This window comes from Lepisma saccharinum, chromosome 21 (genome assembly GCF_977018435.1).
Source record: "Lepisma saccharinum chromosome 21, izLepSacc3.1, whole genome shotgun sequence".
Classification (NCBI taxonomy): Eukaryota; Metazoa; Arthropoda; class Insecta; order Zygentoma; family Lepismatidae; genus Lepisma; species Lepisma saccharinum.
In genome coordinates, this window is record NC_139249.1 from 25,197,425 (window position 1) to 25,211,979 (window position 14,555).

Consider the following 14,555-nt stretch of genomic DNA (forward strand, 5'->3'; position numbering starts at 1 on the left):
TTGTTTTTATGATGCAGCTGGTGCCAGTGTTTTGTCTAGCATCTGCAAAGCTCTTGCTTAACAGCAATGACTCATCCAGAGCGAAGGAAAAAGTTATTGTTTTGAATCTAGCAAAGCTGTTTTGATTTGAGGCTCCAGAAAGGAAAACAAGAGTTAAAATAACTTCATGTTCTGCACCTTCTGATAAGCAAAACTAAATTTGCATCTGCTTTTCTTCAGAACCATTCATGTGGGGAAAAAAAAGTGCACAATATAGGAATGGTCGCTGAGACTGATTAAAAAGACATTATTCAAGGAGAAAACTTTTGGAGGAGTGGGTGTTTGACATCAAGAATACTCCTAATAAATCATCGATTAACGTGAGACTAAATAACAATCTACCATTTTGGTATGTGAAAATGCGCAGTTTCATAAAGCTTGTTTTCAATGGGCTAATCGGGACTAAATATAGTTTAAAGTGAAATTCAATTCCAAACCCGAATGACTTTCGACTGGGAGGCTGTTTAATGACGTGTCCTAGAATACACATTGGGTGAAGACAGATCGCAAGTTGCGCATTTCCTTTTTCTCACTGGATTACAATGCAAGGAGTTTGGACTGCTCCCTTGAACGGGGAAGGGTAAATAAAGTTGGTTGAAGCAACGAAAACGTGACTTTTTTTTTTGCGATGTATTTTACACAGCCGAACCAGAACGAAAATTACAGCCCTGCCTTTTTTTTTGGTCTGGTGCCTAGAAAGGTTGTGTTGTTTCTCCAGAGAGATTTTTTCTTACCAGTTAATCTTGTAACAGACAATGCTCCAGTAGACCTGTATAAAATCCAACATTAATTCTGCCCGATTATCTTTCGACTTTTGCTAGCGCCAGTGTGACTGGTGTCAAGATTCTTCGAGTTTCGCTTGCAATAAGAATTGAGATTGTTTTCCTTTCCATAGGTCTCGGTGCAAACGGGTTTCTCATGAACTAGAATTGTAAGAATTTTCTGGAAAAGCAATGACTGTGCACAATTGAAAGAAAGTAACATTATTTTAAATTATTTGTTGTGAAAACGTTTTCATGTTCTATTTTCCTTCTCACAACACGCATCCTGTACATAACAGGTTGTATAACTACCAGGATAAATGGTGTTACCATCTCCTAGGCATCTTTGTGTCCGTTTGAGCTCCGTTCAAGCTGAAAATTGATGCAAATTTCAATAACGACCCTTTTCTCGGTAACTGTGAAAGGTCGTTGAATCGAGAATTGACTGTATATATATATATATAGTTTTGAAGACATAACACAGGATACACGTGCTGGTGAACATGCAGCCGTCCACTGAAGCTTAAAGGGAAACTCAAGATACTAACCTCTCTGGAAGGGTGACAATATCATCCACAACAGTCCCTGGAGGTGGATTCTGCTTGTTCAGGAAGAATCTGGTGTTGATCCTCTTGTTCACAATGATGAAAGCCATCCTTACTGGATTACTTCCGTACATGGAGGCCAGGTTTTGCTACATTCAAAAAACGAGATGTCTGGTTACACAAGCATGATGATGAGCACAATATTATCAATTTACATTTCACACTTTTTAAGTTATTACGACACCATTCAGAAGCTTTCACAATGAGTAAATGTCACTAACAGTAAAAAATTCTAAGTACTATTATAACCAGTAATTCATTAAGGGCAAGAACATAGCTTGGAATATAAGAATTTTCATACACAGCTTAAATGCAAGTTCTTGCAGATGTCTTCGACGTTCAGTGTTACTACAGTGGAACCCCATTTTACAATTTTCCAAGTTAAACATTCATTCACACATATTTAAAGGTTAATCCTAATTTTGACAGGAAAATAACAGATCTTATATTAGCCACAGACCTGTAAAGTGCACATGAGAAATAAACTTCACTTAGCAATCTACCAGAACTTCACTTAAAACTAGGGATGGGCCGATATGATATTTTGGCCGATACCGATAAAGTAACGATATAAAATTTACCGATACAGATATTCTACCGATCCGATATAACATTAGAAATGGTCCTTAAAGAACCTGGAAGTTTCATTGACCTCCTTAATAAATGTGTGTTTCAAGGTGACTGCAGTGAGAAATAAATTGCATATTTAGAAATTTACTTTCTTTGAAATTAGGGCATGGAAATTATCCATAAAAATTACAACAAAATGGCAGAATTTTGCACTAAATTATCAGACATTTATCGTATGTAAAATAATCGGTAATTTTACCGATAAACTGATACACCAATATGCCTATATTGGTCAATACCGATAGAGTACCGATTAATCGGTCCCATCCCTACTTAAAACCATCCATAGATTAACACATGAAATAGATCTTTGAAAAATAGATTTTTCAAATTGCTGCCTTTGAAGACAAAATACACCAACATCAGACACCATAGGTTCAGAATAAAGTTTAGTATTTTGCAAGCCCCAAATCTTGAACAGTTTCAGAGATTAAAATTAATCCAATAGTTTTCGATACTACATACAATAATAATAATACATTAGCATTACTTTTACCTTAATTTATTGCATTAAGAGAGTAATAACAAAAAAAAAAAACAAAAAAAAACCTTTCGACACAAGGACTTCATGGCTAGCCAATAAGCACTTCATTATCATTATCTTTACATATGATCAAGGGTAGAAAAAAATTAAAATAATTCAGGTGCTGCTACGCTTTTCTCAGGAACCAACCTTTTTTGGATGGGGGCAAACACTACTAAAGCCATGAATGCAACTAAGATAAAGCTACACATTTCAAAACATTTTATTCATTAATTAATACAACATGGATTAAAATGAATTCTTGTGCAGGATTGGCTCTCTCTACTATATTGCCACAGATTTTATTAAACTTCGGCTAGCAACATTGCAAAAATTTATAATGCCATGTTTATTATTCTGATTTAATGATACACATGATACAGGAAACACACAAACATGTACTCGTTACTTTATGAAAAAAATGTAATAGAAATTTTCATAGGTGAACTAAAAATATTTAAAAAATACAGGTGGAAATTTCCAGGTGTCATGGCGACTGTATTTTTCCACCTACATATAAAAAAGGTAACAATACATACCTTCAAGATTTCAACCTCATGCTCGTACACATAAGGCACTTGTCCATCACCCACACCATCCCTGTAGATGATGATTCTCTGAGGGAGTGCCCCACTGTTGTACTCCTTGTACTTGTGTAAGGCCTCTGTAACAGAAATTACATGTTTACCAAGGTTAAAGTATTGTGTATGTAAAGTTTCATTTTTCCACAATGCTGTATCTGTTGTTGCCAACTGAACCACAAAAACCAACCTCCACTGATCACCAGAGGAGACACCTGAACCCTGTGATCATCAACTACCAATGGCTATGAGAAATGTGAGTAAAAGCAGTGATCATGCTCCACCATCTATAGAGGCACATATTTTTGGTAAATAAAAAGGCAAAATTTCGGTACAAAAACTGAGTCAATTTCGGGTTCAAAAGCGGTAAATAAAATAAAATATCGGTGAAAAATGGATGACATATTGGCTTTAAAATTGTGAAAATAATCCTAAATTTGATTTAAAAACTACACTTATTCCACAGAATTAACATTTCACTTCTAATAGCACACGTATGTAGTTATCAGAGTATTAAGTTTATTTCTGTGTAAAGGAGTCCATTTTTGCTTCTCTAATATTAACAGCAGAATTAATCAATTTTCCGGGAATTGCATAACTCCCAGGATAATTCAGACTTCGGAAGGTGCCGCGTCTGTGAATAAACCCTGATTTTCGTGTTTTAGAGTTAATTTCGCATTACTTCGTGACAAAATATGGTCACAAAATGCACCTCACACCTTTCAAAAACATGAAAAATTAACACTACAATGTGTTTTTTCAAATTTCGTTTTTTCGTCAAAAACGAAATATGCATGCCCCTAACCATCTATAATCTAGGTAGTGCAGCATGCTTTGAGAAGACAGTGGTCCTTCATTATTGGATAACAATAACAGCAACACAAGAGATACATTCATTTACATATAAAAGCAACACAAGAGATACATTCATTTACAATGTTCTTAATAAGAAACCTATTGCATTATTTCTAAAAGAATATACAGGAAAACCTTGTTAATACGAAGTACCCTCTAATCAGAAGTTCTTCCCATTCCCCTGACAATAAGATAGGATTTATAATGTATTTCAGTGCGGATCAATTGAAATACGGGTAATTTTTAATACAAAGTTGTTTACAAGACCCTTTGGCAAAACTGGTTTCGCTTAATTAGAAGTAGACAGCTGCGTAAGTCAACAAGAGAAGATTGAATGTGGAGACAGCTTGGACGTTATTTTAACTTGACCTTAACATATTTCCTTGTCCTAAGAGCTGCTGACAACTCTAGGAAAGCAGCCCGAAATGCCCGGTGAATGCACCAGCTTGGAAATATTCACCAGTGCCAGGCGAGAATGGGAGATAACATAGCAAGAATGTTCCAAAATACAAGATGTGTGATGCCTGGAAGTCTCGCCTATCTGTCTAGCTCCAAGCTAAAGACTCGGCAGTTTCCCATGAGTGAGCAACTCTTGGCCTGGTAGCTGACAAATTCCGGTAAACACTTTCATTAAAAGCATGTTCTCTGTGCCCTGCAGAACATCATAAAAAAGAGAAACTATTACAGATAATGAAAGCCACATAGGCCAACTAAAGATCGTCAAACCCCTTAAGGTGTCGTCATCTACGTTTCCCCAAAAGTTTACCTCGATCTTACGTATGTTGTAACTTTAGTTTCCCGCTTCATACGTTTCCAAACTGAGCCGGTCAAAAAATTTGCCAAAAAAGTGTTCTGTTGGCTGAGTGACATCTCACTTCTTTCCTATCAGCAAACAGGGAAAGGGGGGGGGGGTCAATGTGAATTGTTTCGGCCATGATTCTCTTGCTCGTGCGCGCATACAGGCTGATTCCAGGCAAGAGTGCTTCCCTCTTTTCCTTTGGCATCTAAAATGAAGCAACCAGTTCTGAATATGAACGAACAAAAACCATAGGATGTGACCGCCTACATATTCTCGTAGCACTTCTGGCAACTGGAGAATCCCAGGGCACCAACTTCCTTACTGGGATTTTTACCTTTCAGGCTTAAACCACATACGCTAACTCATGTAAAACATCAAAAACAAGTCTGGTGTTAGTAAATTCAGGTTTTTATTAATTTTTACATGCAAACATGCTTGAAATTTATTAGAAAACAATCCGATTCACATGCATCGCAAAAACTTACAACCACGGCTTCCATCCAGCTAAGCCACAGAATATCTCCACACTCCTATTCCTCTATTTTATACAATGAGATTGCCATTGCAGTTTTTTACACATTGCTGGCAAAGTTGTAATTTGTACAGCATGATTTCCATTGTAGTTTTTTACACATTGCTGGCAAAGTTGTAATTAGTACAGCATGATTATTTTTATATATAATATAACATTTTCAACTAGAGAACTTATGATCTGTCATAAGGATAAGAAAAAAAAGAAGTACCCCACTCATCTCCTACAACAGCTCATTCTCCACAACTGTTGTGCATAGCAATGCGATAATTGCAGAATTCAGGCCCCTCTTTCTTGTTTGAATGCAGCTGACATATTGCCCGTATTATTGTCTGGTGCATGGTAAAACATAAAGCAAGGATCGTTCCTTTCTTTTTCACACTGCTGATAAAAATTGGGTCATTGACAATTGTGTTATCTTTAAAATGCAGCGGATTACCCTTCTGCCACTTGCTGCTCTAACTTCCAGCCAGTCTCATTGAGTTTACGCTACAGCTGGCGCCAGTGTTTTATCTAGCATCTACAAAACTGTCCCTTGCCGATAACGGCAATGACTCATCCAACGCAAAGGAAAAAGCGTCATTGTTTTCAATCTCGCAAAGCTGTTTTGATTTGACGATCCATCTCCAGATAGAAAAACAATAGCTAAAACAATTTCATGATGCACATAAAGTACGTGTGTGTGTGTGTATGGAGGAGGGTTGATGTGCTTTTAGTATCAGCAGGTTAAGCCCTAGTCCTATTAATTTTCCTTATGTGATGATGCGCAAAGGATCAATTAATGCCTATTGCTTCTTTCAATTGTGTTTGTGCCCTTCTATCTTCTATCCTTCTAAAAATAAAATAAGGTAAAAGGAAACACTCACCGGACAGTAGGAAAATTCAAAATTTTCGCTAATTTATAGCATCATCGGTGCGAGAAGAAACAGAAGACGGAACCGGAACGGAACGGTTCCGTCTTCTGTTTCTTCTCGCACCGATGATGCTATAAATTAGCGAAAATTTTGAATTTTCCTACTGTCCGGTGAGTGTTTCCTTTTACCTTATTTGATTTTTATATATATATATAATCACCACTTTTCTACAGAACCATTCATGTGCTAAAAAAAATGCAATGATCAATGTAGGAAGAAATGGACACAAAGACCAATAAAGAAAAAGAAGTTATACAAGAGTAAAAGTTTTGGCGGAGTGAGTGTTTGACCTCCAGAACACCCCTAAATCCAACAATAAATTGTCTATTAACATGAGAGTAAATAATAATTCCACTTTTTAATATCTGTAAATACGCAAGTTTCATAAAGCTTGTTTTGAATTCATTTTATGCTGATGAGCTAATCGGGAGTAAATATAGTTTACAGTTTAAAGTGGAATCCAAACCAGAGTGATTATCGAGTGTGGCGCTGTTTAATGTGTTGTAGGATACACATTTGGTGCAAACAGATCGCAAGTTGCATGTTTCCTTTTTCAGGGTGGATTACAATGAAAGTTGTTACTAGCCTGGCCCCCCACACTTTACCTCTGCACTCGAGGTTCGGTGCAGTTCGTACTCGGCTCTGATTTGTCTAGGGGTATCTTTCTTTGTACGACAATGCACGTGGGTTGCTACAAGTCAACATAATTATATAATTAACTACAAGAGACAACGGATAATCTTTGCGAAACCTTATTGCTATAGGGGGATAAATTACCTTGTCCAGCATGTGTGAAATTAAAAACTGAAATTTTGGATATTTTCTATAGTTTAATTAAAGTAAAATTTGAAGTATATACAAGTCGTATCCGAACGTTCATTTCTCTAATTATCGGGCCAAAACTCTAATTTTGATGTTGGAATCTCTATTGTTTGTACCTGGATGCTTTACATTGCATGAATTACATCGGGAGTACGCTTGTCACAAGGTAGACTCGCGTTACTCCAAGAAACGTCTTAACAGGCGCTAGGCCGCACGACGTGTACATTTCTCAACCTCCACGGTGACAGGGCACTAGGCTGCCCGGCGCACCGTAATTACTTTAAAATAACATCCAGTACAAACTACCTTTTTACCTGTAAACTGGACATCAAGGCACTAGCTTGCCCGGCAATCCAATCTCTTACAGCATCCGTTTCGGGAGACCTGTCCTCCGGTCCTAGATAAACCGAAGCAAAAACAGCCTCTCCCTTCCAAGTCTCAGTTCCAACAGCCGACCTCCCCTACTCTCATCTGGGAGTTTATATATGTTTGGTTGGCGTCTGTTGCCAACCGCCCTTCTTTCAAAATTTTTAATCTTTAACAGCTAAACTGCCCGCCTTTTCCTCGAACGTTCGAAACACGAAGCAAGAACAGAGCGCTACATGGTATTTATACATGGAATAATATGAACCTAAAAATGCATAATAAATTGATTTACACTAATAACACATATATATGTTTATACACGTAATTACCTAATTAATTAACATATTAATAAAATATTTTAATAAGAGAAAAAAACACTGTTGCCCTGACACGGGGGCAGGGTAACAGATTCCCCCTCCTCAGCGTTACAATTCAATCTGAAATTTAATTTCAGTATGCGAATTGTCTTTCAAAGTTACTGAGAAAAGTTACGCACTGTATCTGAAAAAGAAAAGTTCACTGAAAATGTTATTTTTCACTACACATCACAACAGTCTCTCTGAAATAGAAGAGTCTCGATTTCACTGCACTAAATATCCTATTTCCACACGGTTTCTTCCTCCGGAATCCTGGAATCTCCTGGACATCCGAGCAGCTGAAGTTTTTCCACGTGCTTCACGACGCAGAGTGAACAGGATCACATATCCAATTGTTTTTGGGATCACGGCTATAGCCTTATGCATTGGGTGAACAAGAATTACTTCAAAATATTTGTATAAGAGAAAAAAACACTGTTGCCCTGACACGGGGGCAGGGTAACAAAGTTGAGGAAGAGTTTGGACTGCTCCCTGGAAAGAGGGAGGGGGGGAGGGGGTTAATATGAATGAAGTTGGCTGAGGCAAAGAAAACGTGACTTTTTTTTACGATGTGTTTCGGACAACCGAACCAGAACAAAATTTACAGATGTTTTTTTTTTTTTCTGGTGCAGAGAAAGGTTGTTGTGTCTCCCAAGATAATCTTATCTTACCAGTTAATGCTGTAACGGAAAATGATCTAGTGAACACCCATAAAATCCAATATTCATTCTGTCCGATTATAATTATCTCCAGCCTTCTGCTTGTGCCAGTGTGACTGCTGTCAAGATTCTTTAGTGTCTCGCTTCTTGCAATAAATGAGATATTTTTTCCTTTCTGTACGTCTCTGTGCAAACGGGTTTCTTATGAACTAGAATTGTAAGAATTTCGTGGAAGAGCAACCAAAAACTATGCACGATTAAAAGAAAATACCATTTTTTTAAATACATTTTTGGTGAAAACTATTTCATGTTCTATATTCCTTCCCACAACATGCATCATGTGCATAACAGGTTGGATAACTATGCAGGATAAATTGTGTTACCATCTCCTTTGAATCTTTGTGTTTGCGTAAGCTCCGTGTCCTCATTTTGCGTAACATTTTTTTTTACTTACTTTAAAACTTACATTATATAGTACATATAAAGCTTATTTTCTGAGCAACTACCAAGTATAAAACATCCATTACGGGGGTAATTTATACTCTACTTTATTTACACCTGAAAAACTGGCACTATCTTGAAAAGTTTGGATAACTCTAAGTAGACATATTTTGGTACCTTGAACTTCGTATTAACAAGGTTTTCCTGTACCTTATCTTATAACTTGCCAACACATATATTGTCTCAACACTAATATTAATTCCATGATATGTGACCTCACCCTCTATTAAAACCATTCCTTTTCAGTTTTCCTACACAACCACCTCCTGCACTTGCAAAACATGCATAATTTTTTTAAAAAAGGTGTAATATGCATTGTGAACAAGATCCATATTAGATTTCATTAATTCAAGATGTAGAACAATGTAAACAAATCAAAACAAAAATGTCAGAAGTGATGTGTCTTAGTGACTGAAAAATCACCATTAACAATCATTTGAAGAAATAACCCTCTTCTACCAATGCCTTTACTTTTGTGCGCGACTTGTTCTCTCTCTCGTTAAATGCATGCAACTGACAACAAACTTCAGTACTTGAAAACATGTTTGTGTGAAAACATGAATGTGGTCTAAACACATCAGGTGGTGAGAGGGCAACTGAAGTGAAATCACCAAGAAGTGGAAGGAAATATCTGCTGACTTCTTTAAAGGGAACATCCCAGCATTCACTTGGAGCAACCAAGAAAGCCAATGGGGAAAAAAAATAGATTATTTAGATAATGTCTTGAATAAGGGAGTCGACAACTGAAAAATATTCAACCTTGACCCTGGAATAATTAACCAGTAACCACTCTCAAAGAGATACTGACACAGATTCGCACAGACACAAATACAAATTAGAACAATTGAAAATATATAGTTCAGAATATTAATAAATTACTTCAGAATGTTTGCAACACTATACTATTTCCAGCAGTCAAGATTTCTTAAAAAATCTCTTTACACATGGGAAAAGCAAACCGAGAGTGGGACAAAAGTCGCTGGTTCCCACGTACTGTGTGGCAACATCAACCGGGCTGCGTTGTCTACTTTGAGTGTCAGACTGATCTCTCCGGGGCACTTTGGTGTCATTCCAGACCTTTTGAGCAAATATTGTTAGTTTGTATCATATGGATTACAAAGATCAACTCAACAACATTTTTTATTCCCTTAAACCTTTTGAACACACTGTTGTGCCCCGACGCAACAACAGTGCAAACTTCTGCCACCAGTCTACTTTCATGGCTGTGTGTTTCGTAGGGATTGTTAGTATACTGGAAGTAAGTTTTCTGTGCAATTTACAGTGGTTCTTAAATGTACATATAATTGTGAGGACGTGACAGTTCTGGTAAATTTTTCATAATAGAAAAAAAGTTGGTGTAAGGTTGTCAATGGCGTTACACTTGAGGAAGAGTGCTTCACAAAAATGGTACAAAAGGAAAGATACCAATCTTAATAGATCTGAGGCAATATTCAAGTCACTGCTAATACTCACAGATTCACACCAATAATGATAACAATACTTAAAAATTAAAATACAATGTTGTAAAAACTGAAATTATGCAAATTTTGACTCCGAAAACCCTGTGCAGTATTTTTGCAGTCTCCATGAAACACCAGGCCTCTGGAAACATCAGCTGTACACATGATTACATTCCAACGGATGATACAGACAGGACTTAACAACTCTGCTCTAAATTACATGGTAATAATGAAAGAAACAAAGCACTTACTTGCCAAGTTGACCGACAGCTCATTGGACAATTCTTCTCCGTTGGTGTGAGGGGAGACTGCAGAGAAATACCTGCTGCAGGACTTATCAAGGGAAGCCACAAGGGCCCCGTAACTTTGTCCTTTCTTGGAAGTGTCATGGCACACGTCAAATCCCACCACCATGAGGCCCTGCAAATCAAGAACCAAATGATATGACAACAAAGCACAAGAACAAAATTGTATATAGAGCTACCCACTATTTAATCAGACACAACCAATGTGTTTAACTGGCAAGTATTCAGATGCCAAAAACATGAGAAAAAAAAAAAACACTTCCTTTGGTAAGCTCCACTGTATTTAGCTCCTATCCCAAATTCCCACTCTTGTACTTCAATTTTTGTTCCTTCCCATCTGTTATCCAAACCTTGGCATGTTTGTTGGTACCTATGTATAAAATGAAAACAACATGTGCATATACTGTATGCGTGACTTGAAGCTGTCACTGCAACAAATAGTAAAGAGATTTGCCATTGATCATGCAAACTGCTATATTCAGGTAATAAAATTCAGAGGTATTAGTCAACTCACCACAAATGCAAATAAAAGAAACATCCATGAGTTAGTACTACTAACACAGTATTAGTATTTCAAAGTATACAAAGTACAAGGGTCGTTCAAGGTTGACCAGGACTTTCGTGCGTAAAATATTAATGAATCAATGTAGCGCTGCATTACTAGGGCAGGATAGACCATGATTCCTTGCGAGTAACCATGATCGTTTGAGACACATTTGGCGCATGCGCAGTAGTGTAAACAAAGATGGCGGCAAGTAGTGTATCTGTTGCTGTGGAACAGCGGTGTATAATGAGATTCCTCGTGAAGGAGAAGGTGAAATCTGCTCAAATTTGGCATAGAGTGCAAGCACAGTATGGTGAACAAACACTCACGGGCAAGAGTGTACGAATGGTGTCATAAAAGTTCCCCTCCACCCAAGAAAAGCAAAGCGCTGCCGTCTGCCGGTAAGATTTTGGGAACAGTCTTCTGGAACATGAAAGGTGTTATCCATGTGGATTTTGTGGAGAAGGGTGCCACAATTAATGCCAAGTATTACGCAACACTGCTTCACGGTGCTGTACGTGTGGCTGTTCGGAAGAAAAGACCTGGAATGTTGTCGAAACACGTCATTCTTCTCCATGACAATGCCAGGCCCCACACGGTCCATTTGACTCAAACAACACTGGCGAGCGTGCACTGGGAGGTTTTACCACACAGTCCTTACAGTCCAGATTTATGCCTCAGTGATTTCCACTTGTTTGGGGCACTTAAAGAGCATTTGGGCGAGACGCACTTCCAAACAGATGAGAAACTCAAGAACGCTGTCCTGCAGTGGGTACGACACCAACCTACTTTTTTCTACGCCAAAGGCATCAAGGAACTTCCACAACGACGCCAACGGTGTCTGGATGTTCAGGGGGAATACTTTGAAGAACTGACATAGTTTGGTGCTTCTATGTATGTATATTTCCTGTCTAGAAATAAAAGTCCCGGTCAACCTTGAACGACCCTTGTAGGACTGGGATGATACCACTTGACAAAAAGTACCCTTGCAGATTCCCGTCGATACTTATAACTAGGGCCCGGATTCTCAGGTTTTAACCTATTTTATTCCTTACTTGGTAACATCACTATTCTAACATATATTTTCGTTTTAGCCATTTCTTAATGAAATACATGAATCCTATAGGTCCTGAAAACGGATCCTAAAAAAAAGGTTAAATTCAACTTTTCAGCTAAATAAATGTAAAAAAAAATAAAAATAAATGCTGAAACCTTGTTTTGTTTCATTAGTGAACATTGTTAACTGTACGGCAATATGAAAATGTATTCTCTACCCCCCTCTCTCTTTCACACACACATACACAGAAAGGGCGAATGGAAATTAAAGAAGGGAAAGGGTATGACAAAAAGAAGGGAAGCAAAGTTGGCATTACAAAATAAGATTGTTAACGATTCCCATTTTTCAAATTAAGTTGTGACAAAAAATCACATTTAGAGCAACATAGAGAGTCGACAACCCACAAAAACAATATCACAAGAAAGCAGAAAACATTGATTCAACCGTTTACTTCTTCATCTGCGACAAATTCTACGGTGGATACTTTTTAATATGCGATTGTGGGAGGCATTTGTATCAGCAAACTTGCCATGTAATGTGTTGAACAAGGTTTTACACAGTTACCTTGAAGATATTAGTGGTCGCAAAATTCCAGGTGAGTCTACCTTGAAGAAGAACTATTTGAAACCCTCTATGAGAAGACACTAGATATCATAAGAGCCAATATAGGTGACCATTACATGTGGTTTTGTGTTGAGATCACTCATAGTTGCGGCCGTTACATTGCCAATGTTGTCATCGTAAAGCTAGATTCTGCCGAACCTGGAAAACCGCATCTAGTCCTAGTTCTCGAGGAAACAAATCACAGCAACATAGCTTGTTTTGTTAGAAAAGCCCTACATATCTTAGTGGCCTACAGAGAATAGAGATGAAAAGTTTCTCCTCCTGCTTAGCGGTAATGCCACCTATATGATTAAAGCAGGAGAGGTTCTGTCTGTATATGATCCACGTAACATGCCTAGCCCATGGTTTACATCGGTATGCAGAAGAAATAAACAATTTCCCACGAGTAAATGACATTGTTTCTTCTATCAAGAAAGTTTTCCTGAAATCACAAGACGCATTCAGACAGACATTCAGAGAGTTCCTCCAGAGCCAATCATCACTCGCTGGGGAACTTTGTTGTCAGCTGCACTCTACTACGCTGAACATTATCAGGAAATAAGTGTTGTGGATAAATTTGACAGCAGCAAAGCTCTACATAATAGCAAAAATATTGCTTCTCTTGCATTCATAAAATCCAACTTCGCTGACTTTCCTGCTACCATTCAACACCTGGAAGGTGCATCACTTCCAATAGGCAGTGTACTCTCTTCAAAGCTCTCTGAAGTTCTGGATATGTGAAGATCCAGGACATATCTACAGCTCTCGAAGGAGAGCAAATAAGTGGAGAATTACCATGGGAACCTAAAGAAGTTGCACTATGAAGTATGCACCAATCACTTCATGTTGTGTGGAATGAACCTTTTCTCAATACAAAAATGTGTTGAGGGACAATAGGAAATGTTTCACAACAGATAATCTGGGATTGTACATGGTTATTCATTGCAACACTTAATCTTAAAAAAGTGAATATTTATAGTTTTGTATTCTAACCTTTAACTTGATATTTTTAAAACTGGAACATTTGAGTTTTATATATTCTGTATTTTCTAAAAATTGTTTTTTGTATGCTTTAAGTTTATTAAACATGTAATATGTGAAGGAAAATGTGTTTGCAGTATTCATCCTCATGTAAATGCAAAGATTTGTGATCGATTTCAATAAAAATATGGGTAGGGGAAAAATCCTAAAAAGGTTTAAATCATCTCTTTATAAAGCCTAAAATGATGTCTATAAAATTCTAAAAGAGCGGTGCCATACTTATAACTAAACATTAACTCAGAGTTATTCACAATATTCAGAGTTTTGCTTATGAAATTTGAAATTTTAAAATTACATTGTTCTATACCATTTACATGTCATTATTAATCTTCAGTGGCTGGAGCCACGCTTTTCTGTAAAGGTTCTGCAAGCATGTGCTTTTCAAACTTGCCATAAGGTGCTAAAAAATCTGATTGAAAACTACATGTCGCAGAGAGATGAAATCTCTTTTGTTTTCTTTGTTATAGACAGGGATTTTAGCAGAGGTAAAATTTATACACTGTGCCTCCCAATAGTGTTGAAGGAAGAACAACATTGAAAATTAAAATCAGCTCACTCAAGGTTAGCATTTTAAATACTGAAATTTTTGTAGTCGTTTTATA

General features: G+C 37.3%; 1 protein-coding gene across 3 annotated transcripts in view; it reads right to left on the reverse strand.

The window, feature by feature from the left end:
• LOC146004373 (piwi-like protein Siwi) overlaps nucleotides 1-14,555 on the reverse strand; it is a 133,452-nt gene that overhangs the window by 9,767 nt on the left and 109,130 nt on the right. For all 3 annotated transcript variants that reach the window (XM_083143173.1, XM_083143174.1, XM_083143172.1), the window contains exons 14-16: nucleotides 10,655-10,823; nucleotides 3,098-3,222; nucleotides 1,349-1,494 (exon numbers count right to left, since the gene is read on the reverse strand). In XM_083143173.1, the coding sequence (XP_082999299.1) occupies nucleotides 1,349-1,494; nucleotides 3,098-3,222; nucleotides 10,655-10,823 (440 nt within the window). The remainder of the gene's footprint in view (nucleotides 1-1,348; nucleotides 1,495-3,097; nucleotides 3,223-10,654; nucleotides 10,824-14,555) is intronic.